Source organism: Panthera uncia, chromosome E1, assembly GCF_023721935.1.
Source record: "Panthera uncia isolate 11264 chromosome E1, Puncia_PCG_1.0, whole genome shotgun sequence".
Taxonomy (NCBI): Eukaryota; Metazoa; Chordata; class Mammalia; order Carnivora; family Felidae; genus Panthera; species Panthera uncia.
The window spans coordinates 59,340,458-59,359,255 of record NC_064814.1 but is presented as its reverse complement, the minus strand read 5'-3'; the positions used below and the strand labels follow the sequence as shown (position 1 = coordinate 59,359,255).

The 18,798-nt window shown below is 58.8% G+C and overlaps 1 protein-coding gene and 1 long non-coding RNA gene across 2 annotated transcripts; both read left to right on the top strand.

The window, feature by feature from the left end:
• The first annotated feature begins 68 nt into the window (after positions 1–68).
• LOC125927201 (uncharacterized) lies at positions 69–2,398 on the top strand. The gene is made up of 2 exons (XR_007459267.1): positions 69–1,036; positions 1,464–2,398. It is a non-coding gene; the product is annotated as an uncharacterized LOC125927201 (long non-coding RNA).
• Positions 2,399–12,279: 9,881 nt separating this feature from the next.
• Positions 12,280–15,081, top strand: PRSS27 (serine protease 27). The gene is made up of 4 exons (XM_049637332.1): positions 12,280–12,682; positions 13,583–13,854; positions 14,049–14,218; positions 14,713–15,081. Exons 1-4 carry the CDS (start codon positions 12,435–12,437, stop codon positions 15,004–15,006), a joined length of 984 nt encoding a protein of 327 aa, XP_049493289.1. The 5' UTR covers positions 12,280–12,434; the 3' UTR covers positions 15,007–15,081.
• Positions 15,082–18,798: the final 3,717 nt, after the last annotated feature.

Below are 18,798 nucleotides of genomic sequence, written 5' to 3'. Positions count from 1 at the left end.
CGCCGCGCGGGGGCAGCCGGGAAGGCAGCCGGCCGACTTCCGGCCGCAGGGGCTGCCGGGTGCGCGGCTGGACCCGGACCCGCGCTGAGCGGAAGGGAAAGCGCCCCCGGGGCTCGGAGCCGAGGCGTCCGCCCCGCGGCCGTGGTGAGGGAGCGGAGCCCGGCGGTGCGCCTGCCGCCCCGGCGAGCCCCGTGCCTCCGTTCGGCCCGGAGTCTCCCGGCTCTTAGATGCTCCGCGCAAGAGGCCGAATGCGAACCATCAAAGGGGGGGGGGGGGGGGGGCGATGGTGTGCTGGCACGGGCTTGTCCGGAGTCGCTGGAGCCCCTGGTTGCATTTTCAGAAGTTTGCAAGCTGATGGTCAGATGTTCACGATCTTCAAAAGTCATTCTTAAAAACTGAATTCTGTAAACTTACCGTTAAATAGATCACATTAAAAAAAAAAGTTTTAAGGTTCATTTATTTCTGAGACAGCGCAAGCGGGAGGGGGGCAGAGAGAGAGGGAGACACGGAATCCAAGGCAGGCTCCAGGCTCTGAGCTGTCAGCGCAGAGCCCGACGCGGGGCTCGAACCCACAAACTGAGATCATGACCTGAGCTGAAGGCAGGCGCTTAACCCACTGAGTCGCTCAGGCGCCCCGAAATAGATCGCATTAAAAACAAAGGTAGCAAATAAAAATGTATCCCTTACTAATAATTTTGTTACTTTTTACTATTATCCATATACTTGAGATTTCTGTGTCTGTCACGTCGGGGCGATGTGCTTGGTACATTTACTCCCAACTCCACATTCAACGACCTCAGCCCGGGAAGGTTAAGGCACAGGCGAGTCAGGGAACAAAGGAAGAAAGGGGGAGGTGGGGAGGGCTGTTGTAAACTAAAAGGCCCTTGGAGCATTCTAACTATGGAATCTTCTCATTGGCTAGGCTGTGACAGACCCTCCAAGGCCGGGCTGTGACATGCTCTCATTGGCTGGGCTGTTGCCAGGGGAGGAGAGAACCTTCGTGGTAGGGGAGTAAATTAGCATCCACCTGCGAGGTGTGAGTCTCCCTTTTGGGTCCGCTATTCACCCGTGACCGGGCTGAGACTGCCCCCTGCTGGCCTCCCGGCTCCATTTAAAGGAGGTTTCCTTTTATTAATTCTCACTGCACCCCCAGCTGACTCCCCCAGAGCTGGTCGTTAAACATTCACCAGCACACCACTTGAGTCAGACAGTGGCCGGGATGGACAGACAAGTAAACAAGGCCCAGGTCTTTTTTGGACCAGCACAGGGGCATAACCACTTAATAAAGAGTGCCAAAGTCCTTAATCAGGCCTCATGCAGGTCCCGACTATGGGGCTGAATGCATGTTTGGAGAAGGGAGGTGGGAAATTATGTGCTACACGGGGCTCTCCGTTTCCTTAAGGTCAGCTGGCCTAATCCTGACCCTGACTGTGACTCTCCCCTTTCTCTAATTGTCCTAACAGCCTCCGCGGTCCGCGTGCAAGGCCTTGAATGCCAACAATCGAGCCTCCGTGGTGAACGTCAGCCAGGAAAGGATTTTGAATTGGGGTGACATAATCCAAATTTTGCTTTCAGATGAAAATCAGGCCCGTACGAAGGACAACTTGAGGACAGGAATGAACAGAAACCAGGAGACCAGCCTGTTCACTCAGGACTTTGTTCAGCACCCACGGTGTCCGACCTGAAGAGGGATGGGGTAGCAGATGCGTGTGAGCCACAACGCATGGCCCCAGGGAGTTCAATCTAATGGGGCGAGAGATAGTAAACAGACAATCACTGTGAGTGTGATAAGTGCATTGAAAAGGGCAGATCCAAGGGCCAAAGGGTGAGTCATTCTTTCTGGAGGGGGCGAGGCAGCTGTAACCCAGCCAGGACTAGTGGGGCTCGTAGGCAGAGGGAAGTTGTCAAAAGAAGGAAGAGGGTGGGGCTCCCGGGCTGACAAACCGCCCAGGCAAAGGCCCGCGTTGGTAGAGGGCCCGGGAGACCGGGCTAGAACAGAAAGCTAAGGAGGCGGCCGAGGGAGGTCGCTCGGAAGGCTGAACAGGAACGGTCAGCGGTGGGGTCAGGGCGTGTTCTGTATGATTCTCCGGTCACGAGCTCCGCGTCCGCGTGACGCTCAGCTTTTCATCTGTATCTCCACCTTCCTTCCGGGATGCAGCCAGAAAGGAAGACTGATTCCACTGTATGGCTGACGGCTCCTGACTCCACACCTGGTCCCCGCTGCTCTCATGCCCGAAACTCTCTTCAAACACACATAGGCTCTCTTTCTCTCTCTCTCTTACCCAGGGTTATTATCTAGCTGAATGTATGACTCAGAATCGTTCCCCCGAGATTCTTCTTTGTAAGCAAACTATAGGACAAATTCAAAAAAAATAAAACTGCCTTTGAATAGCTTTTACATTTATGTTTTTAATCTTTACGATATTTGCATTGTTTCCGTATTCCAAGGTTGTAAACACATTCTATATTTTCTTCCAATATGCTTATCGTTTAGGGTTTTAAAAACATTTTTATGAATGATAGTACAGAGATATGTCTGTACAAATATATTAGCTAACTTCTTTCAGTGATGTCTACTGAATAATCTTTTCATTCCCCACCGATTTGAAGTGACATTAGAATAAGCTACATTTGTTGGGGCGCCTGGGTGGCGCAGTCGGCTAAGCGTCCGACTTCAGCCAGGTCACGATCTCGCGGTCCGTGAGTTCGAGCCCCGCGTCAGGCTCTGGGCTGATGGCTCAGAGCCTGGAGCCTGTTTCCGATTCTGTGTCTCCCTCTCTCTCTGCCCCTCCCCCGTTCATGCTCTGTCTCTCTCTGTGCCAAAAATAAATAAAAAAAAAACGTTGAAAAAAAAAATTAAAAAAAAAAAAAAAAAGAATAAGCTACATTTGTGTGTATCTGTTAGAATATACACAAATATATACAGAATGTGTCAGGAACACAGAAAGACTGTGTGATCTCACTTATCTGTGAAATCTGGAAAGGTCACATTCAGAGGAGCAGAGTGGTGGTTACCGGGGCTGGGGGCTGGGGCAAATGGGGAAACATCGGCCAAAGGGTACAAACCTCCGGTTGTAAATGAATAAGTTCTAGGGATCTAATGCACAGCACGGTAAGTATAGTTAATAATACTGTATTGTTATGCTTGAAATTTGCTAAGAGATTACACCCCAAAACGGTAACCAAGGGAGGTGATGGATGTGTTAATTAGCTTGATTTTCGTAATCATTTCACAATATATACGCATATGAAATCACATTGTACACCTTAGATACATACAATTTTTATTTGTCGAGCCATGTGATCCCTGCCCTCGCCCTGTCACCTGTCAGCACCTTCTCGGTTCACCCAGGTGTGCACGGTTTCCCTCATTAGAATTTCTCACCTCCGCCTAAAAAAACCAACCTCTGAAAAGACCACCTTTGCCCATGAGACTTACGATGACCCTGTGTGACCTGCTGGATGCCTGTTCAGAATAAAGGTTCTGTGGCAATATTTAATCACCTAATATCAAACAGTGCAGAGGTCAGAAGGGTCTGAAAACAATCACAAGTGTTGTGAGAAACAGCGGAACGTATTTTGCATTCAATTTTGTAATCAGCCGAGGCCTAACCAGGAGAACAGATGTCAAGGATCAGATCCGTCAACTTCTATCAAGTGGCTTCTCAGAATGAATGGGCTGTTTTAGCTCCCGTTTGGGTCAGAGTCAGAGAGAAATTCCAGGTACCCAAGTTTCACATAATTTTTAGCCAGGGTGAACATTCTCGTACAAACCAGTGAAATCCAGAGTGTTGGGTATCTTCTAAGAATTTAACACTTAAGGCTCCTAACGAGGTATCGGTTATTGGGAGTTTGGGTTAACTGAGCCCCCCAGGTGCCCCTTTTTAAAATTAATTACTTTACTAATAGTTTTGGGGAGTACCTGGGGAGCTCAGTCCGTTGAGCGTCCAACTCTTGATTTGGGGTCCAGTCATGATTTCACGGTTCATGAGTTCAAGCCCTGTGTCGGGCTCTATGCTGACAGAGAGGTGCCTGCTTGGGATTCTCTCTTTCTCCCCCCCTCTCTCTGCCCCTCTCTCTCTCTTTCTCTCCCTCCCCCCCCCCCCAAATAAACATTAAAAAGATATTTATAATTTTGGCTTTAAATGCTCCTGCACTTTAGGGGCGCCTGGGTGGCTCAGTCGGTTAAGGGACCGACTTCAGCTCAGGTCACGATCTCACGTTCCCTGAGTTCGAGCCCCGCGTCGGGCTCTGGGCTGATGGCTCGGAGCCTGGAGCCTGCTTCCGGTTCTGTGTCTCCCTCTCTCTCTGCCCCTCCCCCGTTCATGCTCTGTCTCTCTCTGTCTCAAAAATAAATAAACGTTAAAAAAAAATTAAAAAAAATAAAATAAAATAAATGCTCCTGCACTGTAAAGAAATTAAGAGGAAAAAAACCCCAGCATTTTATATTTACCAACATAATTTCCATTTCCATGGCTCCTCACCACTTTCTGAAGATGTGTGATTTCATCTGGGGTCATTTATCCTTAGCCTGAAGCCCTCCTTTAGCCTCTCTTGTAGGCAAGCCTATTGGCAACACGTTCTCTTAGTTGGTATTCCGCCGAAATTGTGTCTTTCCTCCCATTCTTGGAGAATAGTTTCATCGGATACGGGTTCAGTGGAATTACGGCTTGACAGGCATCACCGCCATCACCACCACCGTCATCATGATGACGCTCCCCTGTGAGGATGTTCCATTGTCTGCTGGCCTCCACTGTTCCTCAGGAGAAGTGGGCACACGGTAGAAGCTTGAATGTTCTTTGGCTTCCCAACTTGCCACAGACAAGAAACAGGTTGGCAGAGAAAACCATTCATCTACAGACGTGGACATTTCCGATGGAAAAGGACGAGTGATTCAGAGACCGGAGCCCAAAGCTTGGAGGGTGGGGCTGAGAGTCATGACGAACCGCTTCCAGGGATGCTAGACAAGCCACGCTCCCTGCTCCCAGAGTCTGAGACAGGAGTAGCAGGTGCCCGGCTGGATTTCAGAACTGCTACAGACCAGCGACTGCTATGTGGGGTGACTGATGACAGGTGTCCTGTCCCTTCCTGTCGCCGTGTGTGTTGGGTGGGCAGGGTGAACTCTAGTCCCTAGTTCCTCAGGTCGAGAGCAACCATGCCCATGCAGCCTCGACAGCAACTTGAATCCGATTTGGTTGACAAGATCCTGGAGTTCAAGTTTGGCTGATGTCGTCACCGGATGAGGCTTCAGAAGTAGAGGCACGCCTTGCCGTGTGCTTACAGCGTTTGCTTCCTTTCTTAACTTTCCCCCCTGAAGTGAATGGTTGCTTTCGTTGGTGGTGTTCACTTCTTTTGTGCCTACCCGCACCCCCCCAACTCCCCACGAGGTTAACCCCACGAGGGACTAGGTCAGTTTCCTCTTCTCCTTTTCCGCTGCGTCCCTCCCTGAGACGCCCGTGGTCCTCCTCTCTGGGACATCCCTTTCAGCTGTCATCCTCGGAATTCTGTTTGCCTTTCTCCTGGTTTGTGCTCCCTGTCCTGGGTCCCCCGTCTTCCTCTTCCTCAGTTTCCATCTTGTTTTGCTGGGCCACGTCCTTCCGTAGTTTCGGCAGACTGAGAAGCCCGCGAGGCGGTAAAGCGACGACGTCGGCATTCCTGTCGCTTGTGTCAGGACTTGGGGCACAGCTGTCACTGTGACGTCTCCCTTCACTGCTCTTCTGCGTTTCAGGTCTGTGTCCACGGCCCGCGTGTCCTTACTTCCTGGTGCGTTCCTTCTACAGTCAGAGAACATCTTTCCTCCAGGGGCTGCCCAAGAACAGTGCATGGGGGCTGAATTTTCTGAGACATCCCGGGTCTGAAAATGTCTTTTTTTGACCCTCACGGTTACTGACAGTGTGGTGGCCTCTGCTTCTTACCGACCCGCATCTTTCTCTCTCCTTCCTTTCTGTTAACAAACTCTGTCCTGTGGCCACATGGCGGCCATGTGACCAGCCTGGGGACTGGAGGGCGGAGTGCGCCCTCTAGAGCGAAGCAGAGCATCGCAGAAAGTTCCCATGAACTGGGTCCCACCAACCAGGACCAAAGGTCCCGCGAACCAACATCCTCTGTGTCCCATGGATCTAAGCTGGCTTCCCGTGTCCTGTTTTGGAAAGAAATCCACACGACCGCAGATATGCTCCCGGCCAGTCACTGCTGAACTTCCTGCCACCTTTTCTTTTGGATGTTGTTGCTATTGTCTCAAAACTCAAATTTTTTTCCCTTTTCTTTTTTTTTTTTTTTTTAGTTTCTTTATCGTGAGAGAGACAGCGCGAGTGGCGGAGGGGCAGGGAGAGAACGCCAAGCACCGTGGTCAGTGTGCAGAGCCCGACTTGGGGCTGGGACTCACAAACCAGTGAGAGCGTGACCTGAGCCAAAATCAAGAGTCCGTCACTTAACTCACTGAGCCACACAGGCGCCCCAAAACTTAAAATGTTTTCATCATCATTATACTTTCTACAAATCTCTATGCCTGCCCTTTTATTATTTTTTATTACAGTTTTTTAACGTTTATTTATTTTTGAAAGACAGAAACAGAGTGTGAGTGGGGGAGGGGCAGACGGAGAGGGAGCCACGGAATCCGAAGCAGGCTCCAGGCTCCGAGCTGTCAGCCCAGGGCCCGACGCGGGGCTCGAACCCCCGCACCGTGAGATCGTGACCCGATCTCACGACTTGATCGCTTTTTCTGTTGAGACACTGAGGCTGTTCTTCTTGGAATAGCCTGCCGGCAGTGAAGTCATCGAGTCGAAGGGAATAACTATTTTGAAAAGCCGAAACCGCAGACCGACACCCCGACTCACGAACGAGCTGCGCCCACCCGCGGCCCACTTCTGCACAGCCCTGACGAACAGCATTCCTCCACCACCTGCCAAGTCGGCGGCACCGGAGAGCTGGCCTCTCCCGGCCGTGGCTTTGATTTGCATTTACCTGACGAACGAGCCCGGACCTTTCTCAGTAAAGCCTATTAGTCAAATCGGTCTCCGTTTGGAAACACTTTCCACCGCTTACGATTAGGCATTTTTGCCTTTACATTATGCCTCGTCGTCTCCTCCGCACCGAGCTGTGTGTGTTTCGTTTGCCTCGATGTCCCCCACAGCTGGAGCGGTGTCGGGCACCGCGTGCGCTCAGAAAATACTTGCGCAACGAATGAACGAATTGGGGGTGACGCCCCCCCCCCCCCTCCCCCCCGGCCCCCCCAAGGGGGGCGGGGGTACTGAAGCGGAGAACTCGCGGCGGGGCCCCGCGCCGCAGCCCGCGGCCACCAGGGGGCAGGCCCGCGCCAACCGGCAGCGCCCGGCGGGCGGGGCCGGGGACCGGGGTGCGGGAGCCAGGGGCGCGGGGGCGCCGGGGTGCCGTACACCCAGCGCGCCCCCAGCCGGCGAGCCCGGCCCCCGCTCGCTCCCAGTCCACGCACGTGCCCGCTGCGCAGGCGGGGAAACGGAGGCAGGGCTCCACCTGCCGCCCGGCGTCACCGCCCCCCCCCCCCCCCCCCCGCCTTCCCCCCCTTCTCCGGCCGAGCCTGGTCGGGGGTGCTGACCCCGTGGCACGGGCCGGGAGTGGCAGCCCCAGCCCCGACTCCGGCTCTGACGTCAGCCCCGTGCTCCAAATAACTTCCCCCGGAGCCGCTTCCGCCGCTGCCGCACGTCCCGGAGCCCGGCCCGCCGCGCCCAGGGCAGGGGCGCCCGCAGACGCTCTTCCCGGCCAGGCCTTCCCAGAAGCCGCTTCCGCCCCGCCCGCCCTGGCCCGAGGGTGCCAGGAAGACCCCCGCCCACCGCCCGCACGGCAGGAGGGTGCAGCCCCGGAGAGGGGACGGGGGTCGGGGCCACTCTGGGGCGCGTCTCGCCCCGGGAAAGCACCCGTGAGCGCTGGCTGGGGTCAGCTAGGGAGGGATACTTCTCCCACGTCCCGATTCCCCACCCGCTTTGTTCCACACGCGCGGTGACCTGGACTTTTCCGCGTCCCCTTCCCTGTAAGCCTAAGCCACAGGCCTGGACTGTTTCGTTCACTGAGGCCCTGATACGAAGTAGGTGCTCAACAAATCAATGGCTGAACAAACGAATGAATGAATCAGGGAAGGTCTGGAAGGCAGACTGTTGTCAGCTTATGCGGGGCCCATGGTCAGGGAGGGTGTTATGGTTGGAATCCCAGGCCACAAGCAACCAAATGGGGCAGACACACCCTGGCCCCAAGACCCTAAGGTATTCTAGGGTGAGGGGTCTGGTCCCTTGTGGTTCAGGGGCCGGTCTGGAGGAGATTGCGTTCCGGGGCACCTCCTTCCGGAGAGGAGCTGGATGGGCCGGGCCGACAGGTCAGGCGGCATAGCCAAGCTGACACTCACCTCCAGCATAAAACCCCACTTCATGGAGCCCTGCACCTTGAGCTCGTGCTCACGGACCTCCCATCGCCACTGCCCCCTGCACCTGGTGCCCCAGCCAGGCTGAGAGGATGAGGCGGCTGCCAGCCGTGGCCCTGCTCCTGCTGCCGCTGTGGTTTGGTGAGTACTGGATGGTGCAGGAAGTCGTCCCCCCTCCTGCCCGGAGGGGCCCCCTCTGCTCTGCCTGGAGCTCCAGCCAAGTCGCCTACTCCAGGGTCAGACCTGGGGCTGCAGCACAAGCCTCCCCTTCCTGCCCCAGCCGGGGTCCTGGGTCCAGATGTCCCACCGCGGGGAGGGGAGCGGGGAAGGCGGGAGAGGGGTGTGGGCACGGGTCCCAGAGGACCCTGAGGCCGAAACGTGGGAGGGGCTCTCCTCCCCCTGCCCCCACCTTGTCTCTGGTGCTTGTGGGCCAAGCTCTCGGTTTGCTGCTTCTGCTTCTTCTATTCTCAGCCTCTTTCCAGCCCCCAGAGAAAGACGTGGGGCTGCCTGTGTGCAGCCTCTGAACTCCAGGCCACTGGGCTCCAAAGCCTCAGGTCACCATCTACTGGGCCGGGGCGGGGAAGGGTGGCCGAGCTGCCGCCTGAGCCTGGGAGCCCCAGGAGGCTGGTGGGGGCTCACTGGGGAGTGGGGGGCTAGGGGTGCAGGCTCTTGCTCTCACCAGACAGGGAGAGTATGGGGAGGAACAAACATCCCTTTCCCCCCTCCCAATCCTCGGTCAGGGTCAGCAGGTGCCAGCCAGGGGCCCCCGCCTGCCAGGCCCCTTCCCACAGGGCGGGCTGCTCCCTGCCAGGGAAACCTTCCCGCATTCCTGGGCTAGCCCGGCCGGCCCCGTGCCACCTCACTTCCCTGTCCTGAATTCACCTCCCAGGGCCGGGCCAGGTCAGACCAGGTGCAACTCAGCTGGGGCTCCAGGCTTCCTACCAGGGGTCAGAGGACACCGGGGTGGCACTTCAGTGGGGAGGTCCCAGTCTCTCCAGGCTCCAGGGGGCTTCCCCACCCCTCACTGCGTGGCTGCCGCCTCCTGACTTCCTGGTACAAGGGTAACAATGTTCTCGGAGGGAGCCCGTCTTCAGTAAGGGTGTAATGCCGTGATTGCTCCTAATGGGTTGAGTAATCACGGTCATTGCCAAAGTGGAAACAGCAGCCTGCATCTGGCTCACAAACAGTTGTGACCAGGAGTTGTGGACTCTTTCAACGCCGGCCTCACCCCCGCCTCCTAGAACCTTCGGTCTCTCGCATCCTTACCAGCTGAGCCCCAACCAGCTACAGGGGCCTGGGGACCCTGGGCCCACACGAGGGGCCTGACATCTGGTGGCGCATCCAGCCCCAGACAGGGCGCCCACCCCGCAGAGCCCGGGCCTTCACAGTACCCCTTCCTGGTCAGCCCTGCCCCCACAGCTGTTCTGTCTCTCTATATATTCCCTGAGCTCAGGCCCCCTGGATGGGGGCTCTGCCTGGACTGAGCTCCTGAGCCTATAGGTTAAGATGAGACTATGACACTACCTCTGGAGCAAGGTGGGCAGAGCTCTGTGTGACCCGGCAGGAGGATGGAGAGCTCAGGAGAGGGAGCCAGGCTTCCTAGACAGACAATGCAAGTAAGGAGGGCTGCCCGGAGGAAGCGGCATTTCACTTAAGCCTCGATCTGGATTAGGACCTGTAGGATTCGGACTTGTAACTACCGGGAGGATAGGGCCTCCAGGCAGAGGGGTGTGGGTAGCAATCACTCAGAGGTCAGAAGCTTCAGCCTGTATGAGAAGCGGTTGCATTAAGCTGGGTTGAGGAAGGCTGCAACAGCACAAGAGGGGGTCCGCCGGGGGACAGGAGTGTGTACTTGATCCTGGGTGTGGACCATGGATCAATCTGCATGTATGGGAAGGGGGCTGACTGTGGGGGAGAACCAGAAGACCCTGGAAAACTCCCCCACGGAGGGAATGAGCCTGAAGGAACGTTGGCGCCCACGGGGACAGGGGTGAATCAGAGGATCCTGCCGTTGGGCCTTAGGAAGAGCAGTGGGTCAGGTGTTTACAGTCTAATTAAATTCTATTAATAATATAGGTGAGGGGCTGCAGGGAACAGCCTTCCCAGGGAATATTTGTACTTTAAAAGGGCACCTGTTAACACACATCGGTGAATGGAGGGTCCAGGGTCGACTTGCTGTTCCCATCACTGGGCAGGCACCACTCTTGCCTCCACACGCCTGCCTGTGCCTGGTCAGGCCACCACCTGACCACCACTCTCGCCATCCACCTCCTCCTGCCCCAGGCCCAGTCCCCTCCTGGCCCCTGCCCCCCCCGCCCCCCAGCCATACTTCATCCGCCAAGCCTCATTCCCCACAGTAGGGAGCCCCCCACTCAGACTGGAGTGGGGGTCCTTGTAAAAATCTCCAAGGTCACAACCATTTCCTGCCCCTGTAGCCCCTCCCCTCCATGGGATTGGCTACCTCTTCTGGTCAAAGGGTCAGTCTTAGCAACAACAGCTGCCACACACTCTAGTCCCCCCCAAAAAAACGATCCCGCAGGGAAAACGCTGAGGGCTGAAGTAGGAAGAAGCTGTCCTGAACCCCCCACCCCAGTTCTTGCCCCCAGCAAAGCAGATACTCTGGGGGCGCTGGGAGGCTGGCGGGTATTTCTGGCATGTTGCTGACATGGGGCTGGGGTCTCAAGTCTGGGGTGAGGTTCCTGTAAAGGCCAAGTAGTGGGCCCTGTGCCTGTGTCCAGAGACATGGAAGGTGATGGATCCTGGGGAGATGGGTTCCCGGAAAGTTTCTACTCTGACCCCTCTGCCTGATCCTTCACCGGGGTGGGGGAGCATGGCCCAGCCGCGTGTCTTAGGCTCCAACTGCCCAACAGGAGGTGTTGGGTTCTTGGGGGTCTAGAATCTTGGGGGAACCGACCTGTGATGCTACTGGCTGGCTTCCCTCTAGTCCCCTGGAACCACAGACACCTGTGTGGCCGGGGGCCGGCTGGCTCACGTTGCAGCACTCCGTGGGTGTGAAGGTCACACGGCTCCAGCCTGCTCTGGGGGAAACTTCCAGACAGGGACAGGTGTAGGGTGTGGAGAGACAGACCCCAAGGAGCGGAAAAGAAGCCATGCTAGCCCCAGGCAGCAGAGCCAAGCCATGATGGGGGTCCCCTCACTGGCATCTCTCCCAGTCGGCTCCTGGGTGGCAAGGAGTGTGTCTGCCCCTGCAGATACGCTTTGGGCTTGTAAACATGGCAGGGCCCCTGACCTTTCTTGCCAGCTCCCCTGTGGACTGTCCTTCTGTGTCCTCAGGAGGCTGGGCGTGGAGCAGAGGAGGTGGGCAGGGGAGAAGCAGACCTTGGCTTTGACAAAGATGGCTGATCACCCCCTTTTTTTCTCACCTCCAGGGACTCAGGGGGCCGAGGCTTCAAGCGGTAAGCATCCTAGGTCCCTGGATGGGGGGACAGGAGGGGGGGTTTTCCTGAGAGCTGCCAAGACTGGCCAGAGACTCACCCCCCCCCCCCCGGCCCCCCCCCCCCCCCCCCCGAGAACGAGACCCAGAACCAGCGGGTGGGGCCTGGGGAATCCCAAAGTAAGGGAAAGCTGTAGCTCAGCAGAATTAGAGCCAAGACAGGAGTGGAGCAGGAGGGTCGGACCTGCAGATGTCACAGGGGCCCGCGGAGGCATGCATGGCGCACAGAGAAGGAGGTCAGGGGAAAGTGAGAGCAGAGAACCCAAGGACACAGTCCGAAGACCATTCTGCTATAGCAATAGCAGAGCCCCCAGGGTCACCTCCCTGTGTGGGGCCCTTCCAACACCCGCTGTCCTCCCGGGAGCCCCTGTTTACCAGGCCCTGGGGTAAGACCCTTCCATGTGTTATCTGAACCCTCTCCACATCTCATGACCAGAGAGGGAGGTCTGATGTCACTGTTTCAGAGGTGAAGGGCAGGGGAACTTTCCCACAGCTGGGAGGGGTCTGCCTGTGTCAGAGGCTGACCGGGCACCCACGCCCCGAGGTCTCAGAGTGGGTCAAGGGCAAAGAGAGCTCTGGATTGGGCAGAAGATGAAAGACAGAGTGTGGGGTGGGGGTTGGGAACCAGAGGCGATGAAAGGGTCCCCAGCGAGCACTGCCCGGCCTTGTCCCCTAGTCTGCGGGCGTCCGAGGATGCTGAACCGGATGGTGGGTGGCCAGGACGCCCTGGAGGGCGAGTGGCCCTGGCAGGTCAGCATCCAGCGCAACGGAAGCCACTTCTGCGGGGGCAGCCTCATCACAGAGCGCTGGGTCCTCACCGCGGCGCACTGCTTTTCCAAGTGAGTCAGCCAGCCCCCACGCTCCCCGGCGCCTCGGGGCTCCAGCACCTCGGACAGCGCCGATGGTCTGCCCTCCCAGCGCGCGCCCGCGGCCCTGCGGGGAGGGGTCCACCCCCCACCCCTGGTGTCGCTAGCGAGGCGCTTTGCTAGGCCTGGGGCCCCGTCCCTGCAATGCTGGCAGGCTCATCCCACGTCCTGGCCCTCCTCCCTGTCCCCCTCCCACACCTCCAATCCAGGACACTCCCCTACCGACTGGGATTCCGGTTACAGATGAGTCCGCGGGCTGGAACAGAATGTCCCTTCCTCCTCCTCAGCCTAAGGTCACCCATACCACCCTACTATGAGCCACCTGGTCCCAGACCTTCAGGGTTTCCCGAGCATCTTGGCTCTTGCCTCACCGCAGGGCTGAAATTCTTTTACAGCCTTGCATCTTTCAGAAACGTAGGCTCAGAGCGAGTAGGTCGCTGGCCCAAGGCTCACAGGCACGGCCAGGCCCAGCCCCCAGATGTACCCTGTGGGTGACATCTCTTTCAACCCTTTCAGGTAGGGACTGTTACTGGCCCCATTTTACAGATGAGGAAACTGAGTCACAGAGAACTTGCTAGGTTCCTTGCCCAAGGTCATCTGGCTGGCCAAGGGCGGAGCTGGGAATTAAAGTCAGGAATTAGCTGCTTCAGCTTCTACACCCTTAACCCCTCACCTCCCTACACGTCCCCATGGAGATGACGTTTTTGAAGACCGTGTGCACAGTGGTCAGGCACTGGGGTGGGCCAGGAGGGAGGGACCTGCTAGAGGAGAAACAACCCCAGCCCCTCCCTATTTTGATTCTCTATTAAACCTCCCCTCTCTTTTAAGCCCTAGAGGGGCGGTCTCACACCAGCTCTCTTTCTTTCCCATCAGCACCTCTGAGACATCCCTGTACCGGGTCCTGCTTGGGGTGCGGCAACTGGTGAAGCCAGGGCCCCACGCCGTGTACGCCCGGGTGAAGCGGGTAGAGAGTAACCCCCTGTACCAGGGCATGGCCTCCAGTGCTGACGTGGCCCTGGTGGAGCTGGAAGCACCTGTGACCTTCTCCAATTATATCCTCCCCGTGTGCATGCCTGACCCCTCGGTCGTCTTTGAGGCGGGCATGAACTGCTGGGTCACTGGTTGGGGCAGCCCCAGTGAGGAAGGTAAGGGGGCAGAGCCGGGAGAGAATGGGGGACATTCTGTTGATACTGGCACACGTGGATCTCTCCTCAAACGGGCGGAGGGGGTAAGGGAAAGCCATGGGGAGCGGGGAGACGGGGGACAGAAAGAGCCGAGGGCCATGGGGTCCTGGGTAAGACTGTGCACTGAACTGCAGGCTGATTCCCCCCCTCCCCAGACCGCCTGCCCAACCCGCGGGTCCTGCAGAAACTCGCTGTGCCCATCATCGACACACCCACGTGCAACTTGCTCTATAGCAAAGATGCCGAGTCGGGCTTCCAGCCCAAAACCATCAAGGACGACATGTTGTGTGCTGGCTTTGCCGAGGGCAAGAAGGACGCCTGCAAGGTAGGGGCTGCGGTGGGCCCTGCCGGGGCTGAGCCCTGCTCCCTAGGCCCACGTCCAGCTGGGAGCCGGCCTGGCTGGGAGGAGGAGGCCCCCAGTAGGTGGGGCCACGGCCCAGACCAGAGCTTGGCATCCCTGCAGTGAGGTCCTGCAGGGGGGGGGGGGGGGTCCTCCCCTCCTGCATCCCAGCAGTAGGGTCCTACTCCCGGACCCCACCCAGCACAGTCGGCATACTGGTCTGCAGTGGGGCCCAGGAACCTGCACTTTCAACAAGCCCCTCCAAGGTTAAATCAGGGCAGTCTGGGGGTGCTAGAGAAATGGGCACCTCAGGCTATAAAGGGAAGGACCGGCCGGCGGGTAGCAGCGGTGGGCGTGCTGGGCAGGGACACTCCTACAGGAGCTGAGGAGAGGGACGAAGGGAGGAGTGTGTGTGCCCCTGCAGAGGCAGGCTCTGGGGGCCACTGTAGGCTCTGACAAGGCCCCTGCTTCCCTCACAGGGCGACTCGGGCGGCCCGCTCGTGTGCCTGGTGGCCCAGTCATGGCTGCAGGCTGGGGTGATCAGTTGGGGCGAGGGCTGCGCCCGCCGGAACCGCCCAGGTGTCTACATCCGGGTCACCTCCCACTACGACTGGATCCATCGGATCATTCCAGAATTACAGTTCCAACAGGCTAGGTCGGGTGGCCAGAAGCGGGGGCCCCGGAACCAGCAGCCCCTCGCTCTGAACTCTGCGCCCTGCCTGGCGGCCCATGTGGCCCTCTTGGTCCTTGTGGCCCTGCTCACCCTCCTCTGAGCCCTGGGGCCCGTGGTGTACATTTGTAAATAGCGCTCCCGTTCTTTCCTGTCAAATACCCGGTTATTTTTTATTTATGTTCATCCTCCAATAAAAACAAAACCCAACCTCAGTGCCGGCTGCCCTTTGGTCCCTCAGGGGAGGGAGATGGGTTGAGGCACACTGGACACCTGTCCCTGGACCCCCTCACAGGCAGCTCCCCTGCTCCCACCACTGCCTCAGCGTCTTTACCAACATGGTCCTCGCCATGAGAATCATAGAGGGGCGCCCCTGGGGGCAGCAACAGATACCAGCAGGAAAAATGGGGCCCAGTGGAGGGTCTTAAAGGAGGTAGGCTATGTGGGCCTTGGGAGATCACGGCCCCCCCACTGCCTGTCTGAATCACCCCAAGTCCACACACTGCAAGGGCAGTCAGAGCTGTGCCAGGTATCACACAGGAGGCCTGGCCACTCCAGGGCAGGGACATCAGCAGGACAGGCCCTCCTGCCCAAGCCCAGGCCCGTCCCCACTTCCTTCCTCCTACAGGACCCAGGGTTCAGGCCACACTAGCTGGGGTCGTCAGTGCTTTTGTGCACGACCCCCGGGAGCTCAGAAGTGAACCAGAACCCCTCACCAGCCCCCAGGACTCTGCAGCCCACCCCTCCTTCCTGGCTGCCCTCTTGTGGCCTATCACCACCAGGAATCCAGCACAAAAGGTCTCCAGAGCTTGGGTCCCCAGCCGGCTCCGGCCCTGCTCAGGCCCGCCCCGGGCTGCCCTGGGGAGAGAGCCTCAAGTTAGCAGCCCGGCCCAGGTGCGTCCACAGCAGGGCCCCCTGGTAGCCAGATGGTCGGCTCCCTCACGTGGGCCGATTCCTGAAAGGCACCTGCACTTGCCTGTGAGCTCGGCGGCCATCGGCTGAACGGGACTCCTAGGAAGGCAGGGCCAGGTGTCCTGCTGCCCTACGCACACACGTGCACACTCATGCAGATGCGCACACAACCCCCTGCAGACATACCAGTGTGCACACCCAAGCACGTGCATGCACACACGCTTGCTGGCGCACACACTGGGACGGCTTGCCTGGGCCTGGTGCCGGGAAGAAAGCAGACCTGGATATTTATGGAATGAATCAATAACCACTTAGCAAGCACCTGCTGGGGACCGGCCCTGGGGACAGAGTGGGAACAAACACCAATCCCCCTCTGTGCTCCACTTTGTCTGGGCGCGTCCCTGCCGAGCAGCAGGAAGGATGAGGAGAGGCTCCGGCAGGGCTCGCACAGCCCCCACCTCCCTGCTGGCTGCTCAGTGGCCCTCTAGGGACCAGGGCATTTGCGAGCTCCTTCTCCAGAGCAGATGGGCTACACATCCCTCGGGGAGGAGCAGCAGGTGCACTGAGGTCCCAGCAGGGTTGGGGCGACAGGAACTAGGCTGTAGGTGTCCTGAGGGCGGCCCTAGGGACAAGGTCTGGGTCGTCCTGGCTGGGGGCAGGGGCTGGCCTGCGTCCTGCAGCCTGGGAGAGAGGCCTGGGTGAACCCACCACCCCACTCTGGGGGTGGAAGCCTCACGCCCCGTGCGGAGTGGAGGTGGGGATGCTGCTTCAAAGTTAACTGGCCTCTGGAGGCCCCTGTGCTGTCTCTGTGCTGAGAGGCCGGGATGGAAGGGAGTGTGGAGACAGGCAAAGACCAGCTCCCTTCCAAGTAGGACGGGCCACCTCACCTCTGCCTCCTCTAGCAAGCTGTTCCAGCTTTCTGGGGCCCGGGGACCCCTTCACTCTCCTGCCTCTGCGACAGGGCGGGGTCTGGTCAGGATCCTCTGGGGCTAACAGGGAGGAGGGGCACAGACGCCAGGATGGCCTAGCCACCCCTGTGACACCCCACCCAGTTGGGCTGGGAGGGCGAGCCTGGGGGTTCCTGGGTGGGACAGTGGCTAGCATGTGACCCTAGGGCACAGTCCCCACCCTCTGGACTCCCCACACTCCGGACCACCCAGCCCCAGGGGTAGACATACGAAAGAGTGGAAGAGAAAACACTGGCGGAGACGAGGATTTAAAGGGAGAGCCGAGTTATTTGTGCAGGTCACATCCAGAGAACCTGCCTGTTGTCACGGACCGTCTCCCATCCCGGGCGGGTGGGGGACAGCTCACACGCAACTCGTCACGTTGCCGCGAGTTGTGCCTCAGAGCCGTCTGCCAGGGGGTGGACAGTGGCACCAGGGCCCCGGCAGGTGCAGGAAGAACACCTCAGAGAGCGGCTGGCACCAACACAGAACCTGTCCCCCTACCCAGGCTGGGGCCGTTGCCCGCAATGAAATACCCACCTTGAGGCAACACAGGGAGGAGGGGGCCAGCCAACCCTCAGCTGCAGTCCCGCATGGAGATCCACACCCCTGCGCGCATGATGACTGCCCTGGGGGAGCCCCAGGCCCTGGAGCATCTGTGCACGGGCAGGAGTCCACCCAGAGTTCAGGTGCTCAGAAGGCAGGGTAGGCGGGACGCATGGAGGAGAGGAAGGAAAAGGGGTGTATGTGCAAATCAAAGCCCCCAAAGCCAGAGATCGACTCTGCCCCTCTCACCCCACGGGCGGTGCATCCACACGCTGGTGCAGACGTGCGGTTTGTCTCCAGAAGTGTGGCCGGGTGCGTGGTGGCGGGGCTGGAGCTGAGCTGTGTCTGCTCACAGCCACATGGGGGCCCTGGCACCCGGCAGGCCTGAGGGCACAGGCTCCCCAGGACCGACACACAGCTGCACCTCAGGCTCAGCCCTGTGCCTCAGTCAGGCCCGGTGACCAAAGGGCAGTGGGGGACCAGCCAGCCACTGCCTCCAGCTCTGGGGAGGATGGAAGATGCCAGAAAGACCTGCTGGGTGGGCGTAGGGGAGGGAGGCATGACAAGGCGATCAGGGGTGGTGCCTGCCCCTGTGCGGTGCCCCAGAAGGTTCTGGCTGGGGGCCCAGCAGCTGCATACTCCAGGCACCCACCTCCCTCTTCTGTCCGGCCCGCTGGCCTCCTGGAGCTACAGGGCTGGCTGCCCAGAGAGCTGTGCCCTTGCCCTCCCCACACCCCTGACGGCGGGCGGGCTGTGCCTACAGCACCAGGCTCACAAGGCAGAGCTTCCTGCCTGCCTGCCCGGTGGACCGCGTCAGGGCCCTCAGCCTCATGACCGGCGGTTTCCAGTCCTTCGCCTGGACAGGAGACCAGCTCGGGGCTTTGATGGGGAAGACGCAAGACCTTGGCAGAGGGACCTGAAGACACGTTCAGGTTCTCTGTTATCCCCAGAGCTGGAAAATGTCAAGTTCAGTCTGTGCAGAAAGCAAACTCACAGAGGCAGAATCTGGAGTCCTGCCCCACGTGCTCCCAGGTGTGCACTGAGCGCCTCAGAATTCGGCACCCCCGCCCCCCGGGCAAGCAGGTCCCATTCCCCAGCCTGGGCTGGCAAGACAAACCCCAGGACCCCGGGGACCCCCGGCCCCAGGCCAGCAGCATGCCTGGAAGCAGAATGGACACTCGGACTCGGCTGGGGGTTTGGGCAGCCAGATGCTCCAGTATTTTGGGATCAAAGGCATCCCTCCCAACCTCAGGGGGGCGGGGCTGCAGCACAGGGGGCGGGAATTTCCCCCAAGTGTGGAGGGCAGCCCGAGGCCACCAGGGGGAGCGAGAGAGGCCGCATGCTGGCGGGACGTGCCCCTGGATGCGGAGAAATTTCCACACAGCTGGTGCCTCTGGCCAGGGTGAGAGACGAGACAGGTGAACACACTCAACGCCGCGAGGCATCAGTGCCTTAACAATGCCACTCGAAGACGATCTCCTCTCCCCGGG